Here is a 25,457-nt window from a genome sequence, read left to right as displayed (position 1 = left end):
CCTGTCTCAAGAGTTGATTCCTTGATTCATTCATTCATCATTCAGAAATGGTACAAGTGGCTCCTAGGCGCCTAGGGACTGTTGCACTGAGAACACAAAGGAATGTGATGGATCTCAACCCCCAGGGATGTTCAGTGTATTGATAGTTGGGGAGAAGTACCTTACATGCAGAAATATTTAATTGTCTTTGAAAGAGTGAATGAATGAGACACAGAATAAAGTAAAACAATATATAACTAAGCACCCAAAGCAAATAATGGTGGCAATCAATGGTCCAGGGCACATCCCTGTGTATTGGAGAGCCTGAGAATTGCTTTATGGAGTTGAAACTAGAGAATTATCTTCAAGGGTTGGAAGGGTTTGGGGAAAGTGAGAAGGAGGAGAAGAGCAATCCAGGTGGGGGACATTCCTAAGCCAACCAAAGAGAAGGGGAGGGCAGAGGGAAAACCAGCCCTTAGGAGTTAGGGAGTTATGTTGGTGTGTTGGGTAACATGAAAGAGGCCTGGGCTGTGGACAGCTCTGAATAAGCAGTTATATCAGCAGTGTTTCTCAAAAGTGTGGTCCAGATGCCAGCAGGATGACCTAGAAAGCTTCTAAAACTACTGATTCCTGGGGCCTGTTTCAGATTTTCCAAATCAGAATTCATGGGGTGGGAGGGGGAGAGAAGATGTGAAATTTTTTAACAAGTTCTCAGGTGATATTTATATATAATAGGATTTGAAAGTCTTTGGCCTTGGATATCCAAACTTTAACCTATTGGTAGTTTGTAATATCTGTAGGCTAAAAAACCAGGGTGAAACTAGTATTTGAGAAAAAAAATTCATCTATTGGGGTTAGCAGGGTGGTTTGGGACAGGGAGGTTATTATAGAAATTCAGGAGTATGGTGATGAGGCCCTAACTTGTGAATTAATAATTGATAGGCACATTAGTTCTTTGTTCTGTATTCTCATGACCCCATTGACCCAGTCATTTTTTGTGTCTTTGGGTATTATTTGTACCCCAAACTTTCCTGCAACTCTCTAAACAGAAATCACTTTTGCTACACCTCACTCAGCCACGGCTAAGAATGTCTAATGCAAAATCGCTGTTTTCACTTTCACTCCCACCCCACTTCAAACAACCAATTTGCTCCACAGAGAAAACTGGCCACTTAGCAGTTAAAACCACACACCGACAGCCACAGCAAGGAAACTCACAGTCAGCTCCATCAGCTTCAGCTGCAGGGGCAAGGCCGGGAGTTCTTATTCTAAGACTGGTGGTGATGAGAGGGCCCCACCTTGCTTCTCTGCTTCCTTGAGGGAGACTTGGAGCTTGGATGGAGATTGTTTTGTCACTTTATAGTCTTGTCAGCATATTGATCCATGAGTCCTGAGGGCTAATTAATTGTTAAGTTATCCAGCTCAATCCATCAGGAAGGCTGATAGCCCTGACTGGGCAGTGTGCCAAAGTCCAGGACTCACTAAAACGAGAAGGGGGAAAGGAGAAACTGGTAATTGAGGGAGTGGAGATGCGATCAGTTGACAAGTCCAGGTAGAGAAAGGGTGCCAAGTTTAACAGAGCATATAAACATCACTGCAGAAAGGAGTCCTTGGCAAAATCATGGGTGTCGTTGGCCCTGCCTAGTCTTTGTACACCATGAATTCTGAATTCTGGTTTTCTCCTTTCCACATCAACACCTAGCTCCCAACACACCCCAAACTCCCATCTGCCCAAGTCCCCAGTGGGATGTGTTCAGAATATACTAGACTGTGCTAATAAGCACATGCTGGGCTGTTTTCCATTTGACCCTCGAGATCCAGTGCTTCCAGATGCTGGCCTTTATGGACTGTTGCTTTATTGGGCTGCCTTGCTCTCAGGTTCTTGACTGGGTTTGGTACTGGAGAATCCAAAAAGTGACCAGAGGAATGGGGTAGAGTGACTCTGAGGTACTTACTTCCCAGGTTACCTCCCTGCCTGTGGTTGCCAGGTGCTCCTCACTTCCTTCATCCCTCAGACCTGGTTTGGATGAGGGTCCCCACTCTTCTTACCACATTGTATGGCATCGTCTCCCTTGAGGTATCCTACATCCCACTCACATCTTTGGAAATGGTCCTTGTATTAAAGCCTACCCAAGTTATCCAGTTAGTGTATCTTTTTCCTGCCTGGACCATGACTGATTGATAAAAAGTGTTAGTTGAAAAAAGTGCTCCAAGTTCAAATAACTAATAAAATAGGTTATTTATTTTGGACTTCTCAGTGTCTTTCACTCACATGGTGAGTATCACAGGAAGGATAAAGTATACAGTGTTCCCAAAGCTCATTTGACCCAGAAACACTACCACCCCAGAGCCTAGAGTAAATATTCCGTGGATCCCAAATATACACTGACAGCTGGCAAAGAGGTGCCCAGCCACTACAAAACATACAACATTATATTGAATAGTACTCAAGCTTTTAGGCGATTTCACATAATAAAAGGAAAATACAGTTCTGGGAAATTAAACTTATGACCTAGTCCTATTTCTGTCCCTTTGTGATCTTTGGCTGGCCTCTTTCTTGTCTGGACTTAATCAGTAGATTTTTAACTTATTAGCAGTAGATCTGTTTCTTCAAACGAAATGTTAAGTAGAAGCCCAATGCAGAGTACAGATGGAAACCAAGCTGTTCTGTTTGGAGGTGGGGGTGGAGAGGGCAGTGCTGAGACACCATCCATTAGATGTTGCCTCCCTCTTAATGTGCCCCTTCAGCAAGAGCCCTTGAGCCACCTCCAGGGAGCTCCCAAGGCTCCTGGGAAGTCTGTCCTAGGTGTACCAGCTCCTTGATGACTTCTTCCTAGAAGAGGTATGAGGAGTAACTAAGCCTGCACTTAGGTCAAGGTTGAAAAAGAACTCCACGTGGAATATATATATATATATATATATATATATATATATATATATATATATAAAAATGTGCCAGTTTGGGGCAAGAAGTAATTCCTTTATCACCTGGTAAAGGAACTTTGGAGAATATTACATTCTCTCAGGAAATGTCTTCAATATGGAGTGACTCTTCTCAGCCAGTATTCTAACTCTTAAAATATCTTAATAAGTCTGAAATCTGGATAGAAATTTAATTCTTCCTGAATCCAAAATGTTCAGCCTAAAATTTATTTGGGATTTTACTGATACCAAAAGATTTGAAAACACCTTTAAGCTACCCAGGGACTAAGGACCCAGCCAGAGGTTCCCTTTCCTCTGAGCTCCCTCCACTTTCCTTTTTGCTAAACACTGAGGTCTCCAGGCTACTAAGGAAATACTTCAGCCTGGCAGAGAATCAGGAATTGCAGTGTGATTGGGAAGGGCATCCCAAGAACCCAGGTGAATCTGGCTATGACCGAGTGAGAAGGTTAGCAAATCCTCTCCCCATAAAGCAACTATAAATCTGGAAATAAAATTGATAATAACAACCATTTCAGTGCTCTGGAAATTGTCCAAAAGCATACAACAATCTGAAAAGCATTTATGCTTGAAAAACTGCTGAACTTGTGATAAGAAGAGTGAGAGTTTATGACATTCTTGGCTATGGCTGCTCCCATCCCCAGTCCTGGCTCAGCAACTCAGGTGTGAGTACTGACAGCTGTGCTGCCATGGTCTAAATGGGCTCACTCAGTCAGCAGTGGTGGGTGACACCCTTGTGTTCTCATCATATGCATGGAAGCATCTATACTATTAATGGATACTATTAATGGATGATGTCTCATCTGATACAATGGAGGCCAGAGGCAGTGGAATGACTTATTCAAAATACTGGAAGGAAGGAAAAAAAAGAGTTATCCAAGAATGCTATATCCAGTAGTATTATCAGTGAAAGTGACTATCTCAGTTGGGTACTTGGGGGGGGGGGGGTCAGCTGCTGTATGAGGTTACAGTTGTGGTTGGGGCTACATACATGTGCACTGAAGACCAGAGAAGACCCAAATTGCTCACACGTTCCTGACCAACCATGTGGCTGTGTGCATGTTTATAGGAGATGCAAAAGGGCCTTCTGGAAAGTAAAAGCTAGGGAAGACCTGAAAACAGCCTAAACTTTGAATGTGGTTGGTACCACAGGGAAGACAGATTTCAAAATTTAACCCAAGGAAGTTACTAAATAAAGAGGAAAAGAGCAAACAGAACAACTTTCAGAGAGAAAAACATCAGAATCAAGAGTTGTTACAATATATAATCTAAGATGTCCAGTTTTCCAAAAAAAATTTCAAGACATGCAAAGAAATAGGCAAGTGAGACCTATATTTAAGGGGAAAAGAAGTCAATAGAAACTGTCCCTGAGTATCCCTAGAAGCAGCTATTACAAACGTGTTCCAAGAACTAAAGGAAACAATGCTTAAAGAATTAAAGGAACGTATGACAACAGTTAGTGAACAAATATAAATTCTCAGTTTGGTAATAAGATTATAAAAAGGAACCAAGTGGAAATTTTAGAGTTAAGCAATACAATAACTGAAATAAAAATTCATGAAAGGTTTTCAAAAGCAGATTCTAGATGACTACAGAGAGAATTAGTGAACTTGAATCTAGATTAATAAAAATTATCCATTCTGGTGAACAGAGTGAAAAAAGATTGAAGAAAACTTACCATAGCCCCAGAGACATATAGGACAGCATCAAGTGTATCAGTATAAGTGTAATGGGAGTCCAAAAAGGGGAAGAGAAAAAAAAATGGGCATAAGAATATTTGAAGAAATAATTGCTGAAAACTCCTCATAGTTGATTTTTAAAAAATTTATCTACAGATCTAGGAATCTCAAAAATAACCCAATTAGAATAATTGCAATGATATCCATAACTGCTCTGTTGAAAGTGAAAAACAAAGAGAAACTCCTAAAAGCAGAAAGAGAAAAGTGACTTATGACATACAGGGGATAGTCAAGTCAACCACCCAATGATTAATGGATCATTTTTCATCTGAAACAACAGAGACCAGAATCGGTGAGATGCTGCATTTTATTCAAAGTGCTGAAAGAAAAAAAGTATGACTCAAGAATTCTGTATTCAGAAGATTACTCTTCAAAAATGAAGACAAAAGAAAGGCATTCTCAGTTAAAAAAAATACCAAGAGAATTCTTTGCTAGCAGATCTGCCTTATAAGAAATACTAAAGAAAGCTCACAGATTGAAAGTAAATGAACATCAGACAGTAACTCAAATCACAGGAAGAAATTAAAACACCAGATGATCAATATGTGGGTCAATGTAAACAACTCTATAAATATATTCTTCTCATGTCTTTTAAGTTTTTAAAAAGCCATAATATTTTATAAAGCAATTAATTTTAACACTGTATTGTTGGTTATAAGATATATATAAATGTAATATATATGACAATGACAGCCAAAGCAGGATGGTGGATTGGAACTTTATTACAGCAAATTTCTCTACCTAACTTTCTGAAGTATACTATACTTCTGAAATAGACTCTGAAAAGTTAAGATACTTGTTGTAATCCCTAGACCAAGCACTAAGAAAATAAATTTTAAAACATAGTAAAGTTACAAAGTAATTAAAATGATACAATATAAATAGATATATCATGCCCATGAATTGGAAACCTTAAAAGATGTCAATTCTCCCCAAAATAACAAACAGGTTTGATGTCATTCCTAGCAAAATCCTAGCAGATTTTTATAGATACAGACAATATTATTTAAAATTTTATGTAGAAAGGCAAAGGAAACAAAATAAAACAATTTTGAAAAAGAAGGACAGGGAAGCAGATGTGGCTCAAATATAGGGCCTCCACCTACCATATGGGAGGCCCCGTGTTTGATCTCTGGGGCCTCCTGATGAAAAAGAAGAGAAAGCGTGCCTGCATGGCAAGCCAGTGCCCGCATGGAGAGCTGAGTGTCCTCATGGTGAGCCGAGTACCCCTGCGGTGAGCCGAGTGCCCGCGTGGTGTGCTGAGTGCCTGTGCGAGTGCCCACATGGTGAGCCAAGTCCCACATGAGTGCCCGCACAGCGAGCCAGGGCCCACATGGTGAGCCAGTGCCCGCCCAAGTGTGTCATGCAACAAAAGAGAGAGAAAGGGGAGAGTCAAGGTGAAGTGAAGCAGAGACCAGAAACTGAGGTGGCACAGCTAACAGGGAACCTCTCTCCACATCAGAGGTCCCCAGGATCTAATCCCAGTGAATTCTAGAGGAGAAAGATGAGGAGACAAAAAGAGAAACAGATACAGAAGATCACATGGTGAATGGCACAGCAAAAGCAGCAGTTGCGGGGGAGGGGAAGAGGAAGAAAAAAGAAACTAAAAAATAATAGAATAAAGTGGAAAGAATTGGTCACTTGATTTCAAGACTGATTATGTGGTATTGGCGGAAGGACAGGCACAGCTCAATGGAACAGAATAAAACACTCAGAAATAGATCCACATAAATATGCCCAACCGATTACTGACAGAGGTGCAAAAGCAATTCAATGGAGGAAGGACAGCCTTTTCGACAATCGGGCTAGAGCAAAAAATGGCAGGAAAAAAATGTACTTGACTTAAACCTCATGCCTACACAAAATTAACTCAAAATGGATTATGTACTTAAATGTATTAATAAAATGTAACATTAAAAAATTTTTAGAAAAAAACATAGGACCAAGCAAAGAGTTTTTATATTTAATATCAAAAGCACAATCCACAAAAGAAAAAGTTGATAATTTGGGTTTCATTGAAATTTAAAACTTTTGATCTGCCAAAGAGTTTAAGAGAATCATAAGACATGTTACAAACTCGGAGAAAATATACGCAAACTATGTATCTGACAATGGGCTAGCATCCAGGATATATAAAGAAGGCTCAAAACTCAACAGGAAAAAAGCAAACAATCTAAAAAGGGCAAAAGAAATGAAAATAAATTTCGCTGAAGAATTGTCACTCTAAAATAAACACATAAAAAAAGATATTCAATGTCATTATCCATTAGGGAAATGCTAATTAGAATCACAATAATATATCACTAAACACCTATCAGGGATTGCTGAACTAAACAATAGTGATAATACCAAATGATGGTGAGGATGAGGAATAACTGAATTACTCATACATTGCTGGAAAGAATATAAAATGGTACAGCCTCTCTGAAAAAAATTTGGCAGTTTCTTAAAAAACTAAACATGCAACTATCATACAATTCAGCAATTGCTCTCCTTGGCATTTATTCTAGATAAATGGAGACTTACATTGACACAGAAACAAGCAACTGCCTTTGTAATGACCAAAAACTAGGTACAACCCAGATGTCCTTCAAAGGTGAATGGTTAACCGAACTCTGGTATATACACACCACAGAATACTACTCAGCAATTAAAAAGAATGAACTAGTGATACATCCAACAACCCAGAAGAATCGTCAGAGAGGCATACTTAATGAAAAAAGCCAACCACAAAGTTTATACATTGCATGATTCTATTTATATAACATCCTTGAAATGACAAAGTTACGGAAATGAAGACGTGACTGGTGCTTGCTGGGGGATAAAGAAGGGGTGGGAGCAAAAAGGACGTGGGTGTGGGTATGAAAGAACATGATAGAACATCAGGGTGATGGAACTGTTCTTTACAGCTGTATCAATGCCAGCATCTTGGTTGTGATAGGGTACTATTTTGTAAGATGTTAACCTTGGGTCAGTGATTCATGGGATGTCTTTATTACTTCCTGTGACTACCTGGGAATCTACAGTGATCTCCAGAAAAAGTTTAATTTTTAAAAATTGTATAATAAAGACAACATTTGTTTTTGCTCAGCAATCTGCACCTGGGGCAGGGCTCAGCAGGGAGAGCTGGTCTCTATCCAACTCGTTTCAGCTGGAGCCGCCAGCAGGCTAGGGGCTGGGATCCTCCAAGTCCTGCCACTTGCCTCTCTGGCAGTTCATGGTGGCTGCTGACTGAGATCTCAGTTGGGGCTGTCAGTCAGAACATTTGTATGTAGCCTTTCATGTGGCTGGACTTCCTTACGTGGTGGCTGGCTTCTGAGGATGAGTGTGCCGAGAGAGAGAGCAAGGTGGAAGCCAATGCCCCCTTCTGTGACCTAGCCTTAGAAATCCTGCCTTGTTACTTCTGCCACATTATATTCATTAAGGCAGCCACAGAGGCCCTCCAGTTTCGCGGAGAGGGGAGACATACTCTCTATCACAGTCAGAGAACCATAATGTTGGCCATTTTCAGAAAATACAATGCGCCACCCTCTCTAAAGGCAGACTTCCTGCCTTTCCAAATCCACATAAATGTCCAAGGCTACCCAGGCCCCATGTTATGGGTTTAGCTACACAGAGACCAACTCTCTTTCTGAAAAGAATTTCTAATTTCTGGGGAAGGCACTTCCACTGGCTCAATTTAAGTCAGGTATTCACACCTGGTTAAATCAGCCATGACCTAGAGCTTGTGCTCTGTGAAGGGAAAGAGGGTGACAATGTACAACTACAGGTAAGGGAGGGTACTCCATTATAAGGGAGGAAAGTTTTGAGAAGAAGGAATCATATCTAGCTAGCAAGACAACCCTGAGAGTACCAAAACTTATAAGGTGGATTAAAAAAAAAAAAAAGGATGCTTTCATCAAGAGACAAGCTTAAAACAACATGACACAGAAAGGTTAGATCCAAAAGGATAGGCAAAGTTTATCAGACAAATGCAAACAAAAGGAAAAGCTGGGTTGGCAATATAAATATCAGATCAAGAGGACTTAAAGGCAAAAGAAAAAAAAAGGCATTAAATAGGACAGAGAGAGTTATGTAATTTTGATGGAGGGTAAAAGTCACAAAGAAGACATAACAACCATCAAGAGCCTTTTTGTGCTGAATAATGTAGGTATGAAGTATATAAAACCAATTCTGTAACTAATACAAAGAGAAGTCCATGGGAACTGAACAGTAGTGAGAGACCTTAACATATCTCCCTCAATGTTTGACAGATTAGGAAGGCATAAAATGAAATAGGATAGAGAGGAACTGAATAATGTATTTGACATGTCTGATTTAATAGGTATATGTCAATTTTGTAGTCTACAAAAAAGAGAATATACCATTTTTTCCCAAATATTCATGAAACATTTACAAAAATTGGTCATACATTGGCCCACAAAGGAAATATCAATAAATTCCAAAAAGCAGAAAATATATAGGCCCTGTTCTTTGACCACAGTACAATAAAATAGAAAATGAATGGCAGAAGTTCAAACCAACAAACCCAAAACTTAGAAATTTAGCAACTCTCTACTAAACCCATCATGGGTCAAAGAGGAAAGCATGGCTGCAATTACAGATCAAGGAGAACATAGCAAGGATAATATTGCATGCTGATGCTCATGGGATGATGCCAGAGACAAATTCATAGCCTAAAAATCTTATATTAATAACAAAGGTGTGACAATAAATGTACTAAAGATCTGAGCCAAGAAATTGCAAAACAAAACAAAGAAAATCAGGAAGCAGGAATTTTAAAAGTCCTAAAGCATAAAATAATAAATTTGAAGACAAAAAATATCAGAGCTGATATGTAGAAGAGATGATTCTTTGAAAAAGAATAACATGAGTAAATATCTAATCTAGAAAACATTAACACACACAATTCAGAATGAGAATGAAGAAGCTGTTTTTCATTTTGAGGGAATATGATATATAGTTTCAATCTAATAAAGTTGAACATTTCCAGTGGATTTTTTAAAAAGAAAAATAGAAATTAGAAACTTAGAATTAGAAATTAGAAACTTAGAATTAGAAAACGTGAATGAATCAATATGCAAGCAAAATGTCAAAGTATGAGAAAGGATGCCTGGCTTTGGCATGCCACCTTCTCTTCCTAGCTATGTAACCTTGGGCAAATTATTTAACCTCTTTAAACCTATGTTTCCTCTTCTCTAAATTATTGATGAAAACAATACATAACTTGGAGAGTTGCTGTGCAGTCAATGAAATAACACAAGCCAAGCTCCCCAGCAGAAAGCAAGCAGGACTCCCAAAAAGACACCAGGTGTTTTCATGGTTCCATTCCTTCACACCTCCAAAGAAAAGATATTTCATATACTACATTAATAGTTTCAGGGCATATGGAAAGATGGAATGCTTCTCATTTGACTTTGCAAAATCATTATCTTGATACAAAAACCTGACAGTGTTAACACACGCAAAAAGACAATTACAAACTTTATTTATGAATATATAAAAATTAAATGAAATATAAGAAAATAGGATCCAGTTCTGTACTAAAACTATAAGACACCAGTCAGATAAGGTATTTTCCAGAAATACATTGGAATGATTCAGTGTGAAAAAATCTGCCAATCTAATTCATCACATCGACAAGCAACTGGTATTGTATATTCTCAATCTATAAATGTTGCTTTTAGGTATTTTATCAGTCTATGGAAATTAGATTTATGTTTAAGGTTGTTTGGTGTGATATTTTTAAACTTTTTAACAATAAAATGCCCAATATTAGGGAAATTGTTAAATATATTATATTCAGTATATTGTGCTTAAATTATACAAAGGACTGTTGTGAAACCATTTAAGTATTTCAAAGAATATCTTGCAACATTAAAAATGTTCAAGATATGTTCATTAACTATAAAAATATTAAAAATACTATGTATAGCATGCTTACATAGGGGGAAACTATACATATTTATCTGGGTGTGTATGTGTGCATATACATATGGACATTTGAGTTGTTTCCTTTGCTACAATAAAAATGCTGCAATGACTAACCTTATACATTTTTCGTTTTTTCACAAGTTCAAGGATCAAACCACCGTATTTCTCTCTGTTTTTCTGATTCTCACTTTGCAAAAAGGCACCATACACAAGATTATTTATTGCAATATTATTTAAGTGCGTGTGTGTGTGTGTGTGGAAACACATGTGCATAGTCATTTATGGGGGAAGGGAACTTAAGGAAATGCAACAAAATGCCACAATGGTTATTTCAGGGCAGTTTTAATTTTTATCATTAAACTTAATTTGAAATGTGCTCCTTTAACCCCACACAGGAAAAATCAAGTTAGCAAAACATTTTTAAGTGAGATTCAAACAAAAACACTGCATTTGTATACAAAATATACAAATTCAAGACACCTGTTCTGTTTGTGACCTCATCTATAAAACAATCTCTCTCAAATAAGATATTTATAATTTTATACAGTGACTGGAAAATAGTGGACCAATAGTACATATTCATTCTACTCCATTCCCCTTTCAAATGAAGATCATTACGATAATTAGCTTTTTATATATATGGCACAGGGCCTGGAGCACAATTAGATACCAGAAATTAACTGAATCTGAATTATCCCTGTTTTTTGGTGGCACCTGGACTCTGAAAAGGAAGAAATGTTTCTAACTCCCCCACTCTCCATCATTTAACTTGGGTTCTCCTATTTCTTGGATTTGCCTCTGTAATGTTGCCATATTGCTTTTAAAAATAAAAATAAATTTATAAAATAAACAATGAAACCGTTTTTTGTCTTTACTCTGGAGGACAAGCAGGAAAAATTTATCCTTTAACTCTGTTTCTGGATTCTCTCTTCAGATTCAGTGTAGAAGTGATTCAGCCTTTGGCAAATAGCTTCTATCTTGGATATAACTTAATGGAATGCTTTGGGAAATGAGAGTATCCCCACGTGAGAACTTCTGGTCTACCGCTTAACCCAATACCCTTATCGGATAAGATGCTTGACTATTTAAAGAGCCTGGTCTTAACCAAGAGAATAATGTGATGATTCCACTGGCTTGGAAAATTTTTCCAGTAGAAGTACACAGAATGAACTGTCTGGGGAATGGCCAGAGATGGTAGGCCTATGAGGTTCTTAAAGAAATGAGGGCAAAAGGTATATTTGGGTATGGATTTAGGAGATGGCTATAGGAACAGAGATGAAGATAAACATTTGAGAGACATTTCAAAGAATCAACAGGACTTTGGGGCTCACTGGATATGGAGAATGAAGGGACGATGACTGAAGTTTGATGTTCCAAACATGTGGAATATTTGTACCATTGACAGAAGCCTGAATATTGGAATATAAAATGAAAAGTTCACTTTGGGATTAATCATTTGGGAAGGACAGATATCCACAGGCAGCTGAAAAAATCTAATCCTACAGACCTGATGAACCTTAGGCTAGATGGAGGTGTGGCTTTGGGAGCTGATTTTGGCAAGAAGATAGTACAGCTGAACATTTCATGATGATCCGTAAGCCTTATGGGACACCGGTATTTTGACAATAGAGGAGGAAAAGACAATGAGTAACCAGAGAGTACAGTGCAAGGGTGGGGAAGATGGTTTCAATAAAAAGGCAGTAAGAAAGTAGAAGCAGATATCCTAGCCTGGGTAGGATGATGAACCTGTAACGTATGGTTTAGATAAACTAAAGGAAAGACCTCATGTGCTTCTCTCTCTTGCTTTAGTTGGAATCAGATATATGCATCAGTGAAAAGTAAGAATACAAAGCTAACTGAAACAGTAATACAGTGTTTAATTGTACTTTGGGATTAAGCCAAATCTTTATTCTGTCATCCCAAACCATTTTAGAAGCCCTTGTAACATCTTCAATGCTGGGTTTTGGCAGCTATATTATTTTTGTGGGTCCTTTAATAAAAGGAAATGCTTTTTAAATGTCAGGCTTTGTCATTTAGAGGCAGAACTGTGCCTAGAACTCAAGACCCCTGATCCATGGCAGTGGACATTTCATATCAGCTTGCCACATCTCAGGATGCACCTAGATACCTGTGTATCAAGCCCTGAGAACAAACTAAAGTCCTATAGGATGTAAGCACCTTAAGTCCTGGCTAATCACATCCTAAACAAGGGAGGTAAAAAAGAGAGAGAGAAAAAAAAAGTCTCTCCTGATGATCCACTTCCCTAACCCAGTTCCCCGCCCCATGTATGCATACTTGCCAAATACCCATCCATCTCCATCCTTCTTCTCTATGCCCCACAAAGCCTCTATGGCTGGTTATATGAATTCAAGGATGTGAGTGAGTCACCATGGTGACAGAAGAAGCCCTGATGCAGGAGAAGAGAGATAGAAACAGTAAGGTTCTTTGAGTCTAACACACTGTCCCTTGCCATTCACTTTTCCAGGGCGTCAAAGGGCCTGGACTTTTATAAAAAGTGCTTCATTTGACTCAGAGAAGCACATCAGTGGTCAAGAGAAGTGCTGTTGCATTGGACAGACAGTGGAATGCTTCCACCCTTCTTTAAAAATTTCTTTTCTATGACTTCCAGGTGATCATCAGTATAACCATCCGATTTTAAGCAGTGCTACCCAGACCCCTACACATGGTGAGAGATGATTTAGAGCACTCCACATTCCATCCTCATTCCAGGTGGCTCCATTCCAACCACTGGTGACCAGCAGGGCATGAAACACATGGTCACCAAATCACTGAAGCTAAGGGGGCTGTTCGGATCCATGTGCACCTCTCCTCTCCACCTCACCCCGCTCCCTGGGGCCACAATGTTCCACTCTCATTTTGAGACCATTGTTCCCTTGGTGATTCTGTCTCTGATCAGAGTGATCATCTCCCATGAAACTGAAGTGGCTATACCCTTTCTAGATCACTTCTTGCAGCAATAAGTTCCATGTGTCCATGGCAAGGTATGTGGAACTCTCCTTTGTCCAGCGCTACTTGTGGTATCATTTAGGAATGACAGGAGAATGGGTAAACTCTACCTGTCCTCTCCAAACTAATCAAGATTGAATAAACCTCCAAACCAACCGTGGGGTTCAGGTTTTAGCCTCCTGGCAGGGGAAGCCCACTGAAAGCTATAGAGCAGTCGAGTGTTAGCATAGGGGCAAAAGGTAACGAAACCATCTTTCTCTCTTGGGTTATAACATCCTCCACCAGACCACAATTTATCATTTGGAAACTCAGAGAAAAAAATCTCTCTTTTGGTACCTGTCCAAAACTTGATAGAGCATGAGACAGTCATGTAAATGTGAACTATCAGTCACACCCCTCCCTGTGCTGTGAAAGAGTGAAAACATCATGAGATTTTACTGAAGGACAAACCAAAAACAAAGATAAATTCTACACCCATGGGTAGAGAGACCCATCACCACCATGTTGATGAATATGTTCTGCCAGTGCCTCAGCATTGAGATGGAAGGACACTGTAATTAGGAGATGGGGTGGACTATTTTTGATATGCCCTTCCAATGCTATGCTACTGGAGGAAATCTTATTAAAGCAACAGTTTAAGAACATTTTTCAGATTTTGAGGTCTAGAAAAATTTGTAACTGTGGAAAAATTGGAGAGTTCAGTTAAAAAGGTTGACGCCCCAATGGTGGTGTTGACAGTGGGAAAAGAGGGTTCAGAAATGAAATGTTTAGAAGAAAGAATTAGGAAAACTTAGTAGCTAAGTATACCTGGTGAGTTAATAACTGAATATGCCTGTCGTGAACCAATTATGGCTAAAATGTCTTGAGCCAAGATTGATCAGAAGAATGGAGGTTTTTATTAGCACAATCTAAGGAATCAGAAAAACAGCCAGTGAGTCCGGGGGATGGAGCTGTAGATGAGGAGTTGGGTCTAGACATCTAGACTTTGATATGACCACAGTATATAGAAGAAAAATCATTTGACAGGCAGCTAGAAGTGCAGAAAGGAAGTCTGGAGAGAAGTTAGAGCTGAAGATGTAAGTTGCAGTTTTGGAGGCAGTAAAAGAAGCTATGCGAGTGGAGACAATCTGTTCAAGAATGTTGAAAGAGAAAAGCAGAAGGCAGAGAGGCAGGCAGCCTGGGGGATGCCCATGGTGAGGCAGCAGCAGCAGGAAGGGGAGCCAGAAGAGGCAAGTGAGGAGAGCTCCCATTTGCTCAGTAATGTTCTGAAAGGACAATTACTGAGCTGATTTCCCCCAGAGGAAGCTAAGACAAGTACAGCTTCCTGAATACAAGGAGGAGCCATTCTTCCTCCCTTCTCTGCCTGTCTTCTCTCTTCCACATGGGCAGATCAGTTTAACATCTGTTGAGTGCCTTCTACGTGCCAGCCCCTGTGCAAGGAGCTGGGATAGATGAGCAGCTCGCAGCCTAGTGGGAGCAGAATTATTCTTTGCAAAGTTACATTTTCCCCAGAAACTGGCAGAGCAGCTATAAAGAGAGGAGACAGGGCCATGCCTGGGCAATTAACCAAAAGGTAATAATTGGATCCATATTTTGGGTCAAACACTATGAAGGTATCAGAAAAACTGGAAAGCAAGATCTCTGGTGAAATGAGATTATAATCTTTGGAGATCAAGAAACCAACCTAAATCAAGTTATTACAGATCACTTAGCTACTAGACTGGTTGGTACTGACTAGAAGAGTAACAGGCATTCAAAGAGCAGAGACTGTTGATAGCTGGAAGAAAATGTGACATTGTCATAGCAAAGAGCCTTGAACAAAGGGAGAATTTAGAAAGAGGAAGAGTAAAGGAGGACAGTACAATTGGAGGTAAAGGATGACCAAGGAGGCAGAAGCAGGCATGGTGGAAACAGAAGGCAAGGAAGAGCTGGCCTTGGCTCAAAATCATGTCTTTGAGAACCATGGAAGATAAGAGTATCCAGAAATGTATTTGGAAATGGATGAGCTACTGAGTAAAGCCTTTGGTAGCATATGATGCCAATAGGCAGAGGGAAATTCTTACTCCCCCAGCACGGCCAAAAGTGAAGAACAAGAGCTAAGGGATTAGTGGCCATTACTCAGCCCTGGGGAGCATTGCTCCCAGGTTTCTGCCCACTCCACTTCCTGGCATCTGTCCCAATCCATGCCAGGGAGGCTTCTTTCTGTACAGCATGTTCTGATCTCTCGGGGATATAGAGCATCCCCCCACCCCCGCACATATGTACAGAGCTGGCGTGAACACCAGCTCATTGGCTGGGCTCCCCTGGCTCAAACTCCAGGGCTGGGAGTGGCAGTGCAGGCAAGAGGGGATACAGAAGCCAGGAGTACCCTCTGCTTAGGGCTGCCCTTAGACATTGCATAGGAGGACTTCCCTCTGCCCCATGTTTCACAGCACTCCTGCCGGCCATGGTTTAGCATGACGATTGCCAAGGAACATGGGGAGTCATGATCCTCTACACATTTGTCCAAAGTTAGTCTGTCTTTTTATGGTACTTATTTGACCTTGAGGTGTTCCCAACCAAGGGTAATGGAGAGATGAGGCCAGACTATAGTCACCCAACTACCTCATTTCTAGGAATGGTACCACTGTTTTCCCCAGCAACCCCAGTTGCCTTTTAAAAATATTTATTTATTTGTTTGTTTGTTTGTTTGTTTTATTGTATTTTCCAGTTGCCTTTTATTGTGCCACCTCAATCCAGCCAGTCATCAAGGCACGCTTGATCCTTTCCTGCTTCTCCGTTTCTTCCTGTGGCCCCATCTTCACTGCCACTGCCTTACCCAGGCCTACATCACCTCCCCCTCCCCATGTGATTCATAAACTGGCCCCCAGAGTCCATCCCAGGTCGCCTTGCATTGTGCCCTAATAGTCATTCACTTCATTTCCTTTTCACCCTTTCCATCATTCATAACCCCCATTCTTTTTCCTAGGTCTGACATCTTTCTTGCTCTTCAGATTTTGGAACCTCAAGGCTCTATTTCAGAGGAAGGAGGGGGAAAAGGGGGATGAGTATGCTAAGCATTTATGCCTCCTTCCTTCCTCCAGCAGCTCAGAGGTGGTTAAGGTGGCTTTAGGGGAAAGGAGTTAAAGTAAGAGAAAATGGCTGTAAGGCCCACAGTGGTTTGTCAGGTGCAGGGATTGGAGGCGTTCAGGGTGAGAGGGGCCAAACAGAGGTTGAAGGACATCACAGACTTGAGTGCTGGGTGGAGCTCAGTTCTATACCCAGTTTTCCTATGGGTATGTAGCCTAAACAAGTTACTCCAGCTCCTTCAAATGTGGATTTTTCTGAGTCTGAGAGCTAGGTTTGCCTGCAGCTATTAGGGAAGGGACAGAGCTTTGACACCGAAAGTGATGATTGTAAGATCCGCCTTCAGCACCGTTGGGCTTAAATTTTCATCAGGCAGCCTATTGGTGACTTTGTCTCAGAGTCAAGTCTGACCATTAAGGAATGGCAAACAGTTATCAAGGCCAGTGACAACAGCACCTAGCCCCAGGCCCACTGACAGCAGGAACTGAGCATGAGGGAAACTGAGTCACCAGCACCATCTGTGTCCTAGCACAGCAGGTGGGAAAGCAGAATGGAGAGTTGAGGCAGGGGTGAGGCAGAATGGAGGCAGCAGCTGGAACTTTCCCTCCACTTGCTGCAGCCTGTGTCCTCCCTAACGCAATTGCACCCCTCCATTTCTTGTAGAGAAGCCCCGGATGAACAACATTCTGACATCAGCCACTGAGCCCTACGACCTCTCCTTCTCCCGCTCCTTCCAGAACCTGGCTCACCTGCCCCCATCCTACGAATCTGCAGTAAAGACCAACCCTAGCAAGTATTCATCACTGAAGAGGCTAAGTAAGTGGCGCTACCCTGGGGTGGGGTCTGCCTTGGGAGCTTCCTGGACATCCTCCAGGGTCTCACTCTCTTGCCATATGCCAGAGGGAGAAGCCCAAGAACAAAGAGGGAAATGTACGAGAGGAGAAACAGCAGGCCCCTTGTTTGTGATTTTGTTTTTTTAAATATCTGAGTCCATTCTTCCCAAAGAGAGAATAAAGGCCGTGAAATCCTCAGATCCACATTCCCATCTCAGGCAGCACTTCAATGCACACACCAGTCTAACTTCAAACCGTGGGCCTTTCTTGCTCTCTATCTTGACAGAAGGCTAACTTTCAGGGATCTGGCAGTGCACTTAGTGAACAACCAAGGACCCATTAGCCAGCTCCCTCCCTAACCCTGCCAATACCCTCTTAAGGATCTGAGACTCCCCACCTCCTATGCACATACCCCATCTTCATCAGTCGGGGCCTGTCCATCCAATTGTCCCAGATCTGCCGTTGGAGGCTGGAGAGTCTCTGGGCATTGCTGAGTTAAAGAAACTAGAATGTCAAGGTGTGAGGAGGAAAAGCTCTTCCCTCTTGGCTTTCTGACCCTTAAACCCTCTGCCTCCGTTTTCCCATGAGATTCTTTTGATGACCACCCAACTGAATATGGAGTCCCAGGGCTGAGCATTTGCAAGGTAAATTACCCTGATGAAAGTTCAGCCCATGGGTTCACATCAGCCACCTCCATGGCGAGATGCTGAGTTTCTATGGCTGGAGGTGGAGATCCCTGATAAGCCCAGAAATTTGTCATGTGCTCCAGGAGCATGAAGTACAGATGGCAGGAGGAGGGAGGCTAGCTTTCCCCACCAAGTGGCCCCTCTGTGCAAATCGAGGAGCAGTAAGCATTTCCATGCTGAGGAAATCCAAAACATTGTCTGTAGGAAGCCCCATTCCTGAAATGTGGGGTAATACAGGCCTGTGTGTGTCCTGAGTAACTTCAAGTGTGCAGTGGACAGTGTGATCTTGGGAGGACCTACTGGACGGGCAGGAGGGTGAGCATCTGAATGAGGCGCCTGCTTGCTCATGTGGGCTCAGGCAGAGTGCGTGAAGGCTGTTTTGGGCTTGCATGTGGGCGCAATGCCCATGTGTTGGCTTCTCCACATTGGCTGTTACTCCAGAGAAGGTGTTACTAGGTTCCTAAGTTACCAGCTAAACAGTATCACAAGTGCCTCCTACTGGGAGCATCTGACTTACTCCAGCATGAAGCTGGGCTCTTCCTCATTTGGAAGCTGCTGGCTGCTTTTTGTCCCAGCACTGTGCCATTTTGTCCCAGTACTGCAGTGTGGGATAGAAGCACCACTGGAGCCCAAGTTGGGGGCCAGGGGCTGGTGTCTGGGCTTGCCATCAATTCTGCCACCACTCACTGGGCACCCCTTATGCTTCTCAAGTGGCATCAGCATGACCTAGGAGCAGACTCTCAGCCCTGTCTTCCCCCAGACCCAACTGAATCAGAGTCTATTTAACAAGACCTCAGGGATTCCTGTGCACATTACAGCTGCAGAAGCACTGCCTTCACCTCTTTGGGCCTTGCTGTCCATAAAGTAAAGGGCTTGACTATATGATCTCTGAAGACTCTGAAGGTCTGTGATTGTAAGAACCATTTAGAGCAGGTGGGGTGCAGGGGGACCTCAGCCGTAGCTGCAGGTGTCCCCCAGCTGCATTCTCTCTCTCCCCCTGCAGCGGACAAGGAGGCGGATGAGTATTACATGAGGAGGCGACACCTGCCGGACCTGGCCGCCCGCGGTACCCTCCCCCTCAACGTCATCCAGATGTCCCAGCAGAAGCCGCTGCCGCGGGAACGACCGCGCCGGCCCATCCGGGCCATGTCCCAGGACAGGGTCCTGTCCCCGGAGCGGGGCCTGCCGGACGAGTTCGGCTTGCCCTACGACCGCATCCTGTCGGACGAGCAGCTGCTCTCCACCGAGCGCCTGCACTCGCAGGACCCGCTGCTGTCCCCGGAGCGGACGGCCTTCCCCGAGCAGGCGCTGTCGCGGGCCATCTCGCACACGGACGTCTTTGTGTCCACGCCCGTGCTGGACCGCTACCGCATGACCAAGATGCACTCCCATCCCAGTGCCTCCAGTAACTCCTACGCCACCCTGGGCCAGAGCCAGACGGCCGCCAAGCGCCAGGCCTTCGCCTCCCGCCGCCACAACACCGTGGAGCAGCTGCATTACATTCCCGGCCACCACACCTGCTACTCGGCCAGCAAGACCGAAGTGACGGTGTGACGCGGCCGCTGGGCCGGAGGGCAAGGGTCACGGGGGGCCTGGAGCAGAGCTTCTAGCCTTCACACTTCTCTCCTCCCTGGTCCCCTCCGCCGGAAGGTAGGGGGTGGGCTGCCTTTGCCCAGAAAGCCATACGGGGGGAGCCCTGCCCAGATGGCCGTAGGAGCTAGCGCACCTCTCTCACTCTTCCAGAATGGCCAAGGACAAGTGAGGAGGGGGGCTGGGCCCCCGTGTTGCCTCCCTCCACCTTTGCCAACTCCCTGCCATTCCCCCCACCCTGGCCCCCTCGCCCCTTCCTGGGGACTCAGCTGCAGGTTCTGTCAGCCAGGAGACCCTCGCCTGACCGGGGTCTGAAGCTGCCTGGTTCCGCATGGGCCAGTGGGGGCAGTCAGTGGGCTGACCGAATAGGCTACTCGGTCTCATTCATTTACCTAGAACCGCATCACAGAAATCTTCTAGTGCCTAAAAACAAAAAACAAAAAAACTGCCTGTGCGCTCTCTCAGAGCCAGGGCGCTGCCGTGTCCATAAGCACAATTGCGATTCTCTTCTGCCTGCTGGAACTCTCTGGGCCCCGCTGGCTGGCCTTTCCTTCGCTGACCCCCGCAGGTCCCAGCCGGGCCCCTTGCCCCTCCCCAAGGCCTGGGGGGATGGAGCTAGGCAGGGTCCCTCCTTCGGCTGCCTCCTTGTTGCGGGGCATCCTGCTGGTCCCAGCTGGCTCTTCCATAGGCCGAGATGTTCTCCTCACTGAGTTCTCTGGGAACTTTAGCTTGAAGGGGTGCAGCGGTATTGGGGGTGCCCCTCCCGGCAACCTGACTGCATCCATACTTTCCCCAGGCCTCTGGGTCTGAACCCTTACCTGCCAGTCAGACCTGCCTTGTCCGCCCCTGCTCTGCCCGAGGCCAGAGAGCCCAGGATGAGGAGGGCCACTGTGATGACCTGGGTCCCAGGAGCAGTCCATTCCTGCACGTAGGGCTCCTGCCTGCCTCCCACCACCCACGTCAGGCATGATGGAGGTAGAGGTTTCTAGAGACCGGCTGCTCAGCTCCCATACAAGGAGGACCGGTGGCAGTGGTCCTGCACCCTGCCCACTATTTCATTCCATCACTGCACCCCCCGCCTGGTTCCTTCTCCCTTCTTCATTTAGAACTCTCTCTTTGACCCATTTCCCCTTCCCCCACCTCCCCATCCTCCTGCAGTTCCATTGCTCTCTTGGCTGCAGCTTCAGATGAGGGCTTCTTCTGGATCAAATTGACAAAGACCCATTCGCAAAAGCAAATAAGGATACCTGAGGCCATTGGTCCGGGGGTCCACCTGGCAACTCCCCACCACATCCACATCCATCCCTCACCTGCAGGGGCTCTTGGGCATCAGACACAATTGCGTTCTCACCTGTGGAGGGCACCACCGCCAGCCCATCAGACCCTCATCTCTGCCTGCAACCTAGGGGAGTGGGCAGGCCTCCTGGAGAGCTGCCTGGGAGCAGAAGATCATCTACGCCCCCAAGCAGAGGCTGGAGGGGACAGAAGGGGATCCCCCAGCTCAGGGCAAGGGTGCCTTCCTGCTGCAGCTTGAGACTGGGCTGGGGCTAGAGGCAATCAGCTCCAGACTATTGAGGAAAGGTGTGATATTTAGAAAGGTGGGGGACTATCACCAGTGTCAGACTCCGAAAAAACGATGCCCTTAAACTGGGATGTTTTTAGATCCCCCCAGATCTGTGTGAATGGCCCTTTCAAGAAAAAGGGTGGTGGGAGAGTTCCTCAGTGGCAGCCTTGGGAGTTTTCAATGTAACCAAGTCCATAAACCACAGAGGAATCAATCAACAGACTCCTTTAATTTATCTCAAGAATTCCAAAGCTCTTATCTCCTCCCTGCTAAGATTCACCTCCCATAGTAAGCAAAAAACCACTACATAAATAATGAGGGGAAAAGGGTTGGGGCTTATAAACACAGTCCTCAGGCTCCCCACTGGGGAGGTATTGCTGACACAGAAGGACCACTCTCTGCTTCTGCCAGCTCCCCACAAACACATAAACCTTCTGAAGGGCAGGACCCCACAGGTTTATGGGAGTTTGTTCAGAAGGCAAGGTTTGGGCAGGAGAAAATCAATCTAATTAGACCAGTTGGTCATTCCCAGAAAGAAAGGCTTGTTTCTTGCAGCCCAGAGCTCTCTAATCAAGCCCCTAGGCCATTCCTCTTGAAGGAGGGGAAGGATAGGTATAAGAATCCCCTCCTGCAGGCATCAACACACACCTACTTGACCAAACCAGAAACCTGATCTTCTGCAAGAAGCATCAGTGGAACAAAATTCTCTAGCCCTAAGGTGATGCTTTTTTCCCCCAGGAGCTTTCCTCAGCCCTGACAAAGTGTCTGTCTCAGGGGTTGTCTGATAGGTTGATTCTGTACCATTTCTAATCCCAGCCTTACCATTATCTGGCTTAAAACCTCTGGTTTCGGTCAGATCAGAGAATTATACTTTAACTGCCACTCCTTTTAAATTATTTCATCTGCTTCATCCTTGGGTCTGGAAGGAAGGGAAGGAGGGAGGGAGGGAAGGGAGGAAAAAGGGGAGGAAGGAAGGAGGAAAGAATGAAGGTAGGTAGAAAGGAAGGAACAGAGAGAGAGAAGAAAGAATGGGAGAAAGGTAGGGAGAGAAGAAGGGAGGGACGGAGGAAGGAAAGGGGGGAGCCAGAGAAGGAAAAGGAAAGGGTGAGAGAAAAGTCTACCTATTTGTTCCAATTCAGTCCCTCATTTCAAAATCCAGAAAACAGTCTCTTAACTGGGACACAGGGATCACATTTATTCAATCATCCTGTCCAAATTTATGGAACAAGCAAAGCCACATTACCAGACAGGTTCATGTAGCACAAAAGAGGATGTTGTGGGGTTGGGACTCAGGTGTCATGACTTCTAGCCCAAGCAGGATGGTGGACACTACCACACATGGAAGGGACCCCCTTCTCAACAGTGAAAGACCCAACCCCACCCCAGTAAAAGGAGCCCAAAGCTCAGATTCTCCCCCTGCTCCTTTGTTCTCTGTGTGGGTCTCCACTGCTCCAGTGGGAATGCGCTTGGATCTGCACAGGTTCTCCCCTTCCATCCTTCTCTGGTCCTGAAAGTTCTTCCTGATCTACTTGGCCTTTGATCTCCACAACCCTTCAGGTCCTTCTCCCTTTCTTGTCTTGCTTCCTCTAGTTTATTCTTGGCTTCAAATGTTGATGAGTTGCAAAGGCGTTGCCAACAATTCCTTAACCCCCTAATTAGGCTCCTGCCCTCAGGGCTCCCCAGGTCTGTCCACGAGACAATGTTCCAACTCTTGTCCCAGTTCAAATTTCTCCTGCCCTCTTTCCATTCTGTCATCCCCAGGCTTCTGTCCCAACCTCAGAACTTCTATGCCAGTTCACTTCCTCCTTTCTCTCACCTGCCCTCTTCCTTACCTCCTCCTCTCCCAGAAACCTCTCTGCCTCCTTTGGCCTTCCTCCGGTCTTCCTTTTTTGTCCCTGGTCCTGTTATAATCTCCTGGTCTGCAAATGATGAGGACAACTGAGGAATCAGACATTCTTCACATGCTTTCTTGGCCTCATTCATTTGTCCTTCACCTCCTGGCCCTGCCCAGTGATACCCACAGGCATGTAGCTAAGGGCGTTCCAACCCTTAGATCTTTGGGAGGGAAGAGAGATGAGTTGTCTTAGAGGTGTCACTGCCAGAATATCAGCTTTGGCTGCAGCAGCCAGCATGTTCTTAGACGCTCCTGACCCAGCCTGCCACTTTCCAGAGTCTCCTGCTCTGGCCAGACTCACATCCCAGGAGGCTCACAGCCACTGCTCCACTCAATTATGCTTTTCCTGCTCGTGTGTGTCATGACTTTCCAAGTGTGGGGAAGCTATCGATATCCCTGCCACTAAACATCACATCCGTTTTCTTCAGAGATACCTTGTCTGCTGCCAGCCTCTCTACCCACCCACCCCCCTCAGATTCATTCCACAGGCCACTGGGGGCTTATCCCAAGATGATATGGAAGGGCTGTCAATCATCTGGACCCCTGAAATCACCTGCCCTGGGAAATGTTGATGTGTCACCTCACACCTGCAGTCATTCCCCTGCCATCCTCTCCAAACCTGGGAAACTTTGCTCTGGAGTATTTTCAAGGAAGTGCGTTGTGTTTTAATGAAATATTTTTCAGGGTTCAAATGTTATTTTTTATAAATGCAGCATTTTAATGACAGATTCAGTACAAAAGATATGTCTTCCTGGGCTCAATATTTGACTTGGGAAGGCAGCACACTCTAGGAGAAGAAATCACAGGGTTGGGACTCTGGAGACACAGCTTCCAGTCCTGGCTTTGTCTCTACCTTGTTGTGTGACCTAGGGTGGGTCATGTTTCCGTTCCGTGCCTCAGTTTCCCCATCTGTAAAACAAGGGGCTTTGACCACATGAGCTCTGAAGTTTCATCCAGCTCTTATATTCTAGGGCTCTCGTCCCCCTGTTAGCATCCTATCCCTACCCCAGTCCTCCAAACTGAGCTGCACCTATCCCAGTTCACCTGTCCCAGTGAGAGGTCCTCAGATGGCCTAGACAGCCACCAGACTCCCCACCAGAGCCTGAGCTGGGCCTGACGGTCTCTGCCACCCAGGGATGATGTCACACCTGAAGGTTTAAGGACCTTACCATCCAACAGGGCACCAACCGTGTTTCATTGGAAGCCCTCTCCTAATAGACAAGCCTAAATCAATCTGAGTGTCTGTGTCGCTAAGGATTAGCATGTTTGGATTTTTCATTTTTGATGTTGTCCCTATAGCTGGAGGGAGATGGTTTCCATTTCAGAGAGGGAATAGGCTGGAGGAAAAAAGGTCCAGAGGTTTGTCTGCAGAGGCATGAATTCTGTATTTGAGGGCAGCTTGGACATGCATTCTTAGTCCCATAGGAGTACACGTGGCAATGGCTCTATGGATGTTATTATATTTCACTCTGGAACACATCCTGAAGATCAAGCCTGGACACCACAGCTCTGTTCCAATTAGAGAAGGAGGGGTTGCCACTACCCAAGCTGCTAGAGGGTGAGCCATCCTAGGACCTTTCTAGCCTCTCCTCATGATACTCTACCATCCTCCCGGTGAAGGCTTGGAAAGCAAGAATTGAGGGTCCAAGTCAGTGTCATGAAACCCATCGTGTAAATCAGCAAAGACATCAACTTTCCATCAGTCAGGGACACGATGTTACGTGTTTCCTTAATCTCCTTCCTCCCAAGGGAAAAGATCCCTGCTCCCCTTTGCTGTCCACCCCTGCGGTGACCCTTGGATGCCACTCCATTAGAGGACTCATTCATTTGCTTTGTAGTGGCAAATATTCCTCTAGTTCTATAACTCAACTAGACATTTTGTAGTAAAGAATTCTTGAAATTCTCTAATAAAAAGCAATTCTTACTGTAATATTTTTAGTTTTCCTAAGGGGGATTAATGAACATTTTTATGCATTAGCCCAATTTATGGATCCCATGTTTATTATATGGTAGTACTGATGAAAAGTACCTTTCTATCTGTACCTTTGCACAGTTTCTCCATTACTCACAAGTAAGCTTCATGATGAGCAGTGCTCTCGCAACTGCTTCTTCTGTACAGATCTCATTGTTCTACTTACCTGTCAAAGCACATTCTATATGTACTGTAAACAGTTATCACTTTAGTAAGATTTAGTCTTAAGGATTTTTCCACTTTTGTCAGTAACAGATATTTATGGATTAAAAAATAAAGCTGTTTCAACATAA

General features: G+C 44.1%; 1 protein-coding gene across 2 annotated transcripts in view; it reads left to right on the top strand.

The window, feature by feature from the left end:
- The window catches only part of SHISA6 (shisa family member 6), a 317,465-nt gene extending 292,008 nt beyond the window's left edge, over positions 1–25,457 (top strand). Inside the window, exons 4-6 of one of the 2 annotated variants that reach the window (XM_004483146.3) lie at positions 13,222–13,278; positions 17,289–17,441; positions 19,148–25,457. In XM_004483146.3, coding sequence (XP_004483203.2) covers positions 13,222–13,278; positions 17,289–17,441; positions 19,148–19,698 — 761 coding nt within the window. In that variant the 3' untranslated portion in view covers positions 19,699–25,457. The remainder of the gene's footprint in view (positions 1–13,221; positions 13,279–17,288; positions 17,442–19,147) is intronic. The other variant, XM_058283469.1, reaches the window with a different exon arrangement.

This window comes from Dasypus novemcinctus, chromosome 21 (assembly GCF_030445035.2).
Source record: "Dasypus novemcinctus isolate mDasNov1 chromosome 21, mDasNov1.1.hap2, whole genome shotgun sequence".
Taxonomy (NCBI): domain Eukaryota; kingdom Metazoa; phylum Chordata; class Mammalia; order Cingulata; family Dasypodidae; genus Dasypus; species Dasypus novemcinctus.
This window is presented reverse-complemented; position numbering and strand designations above follow the sequence as displayed.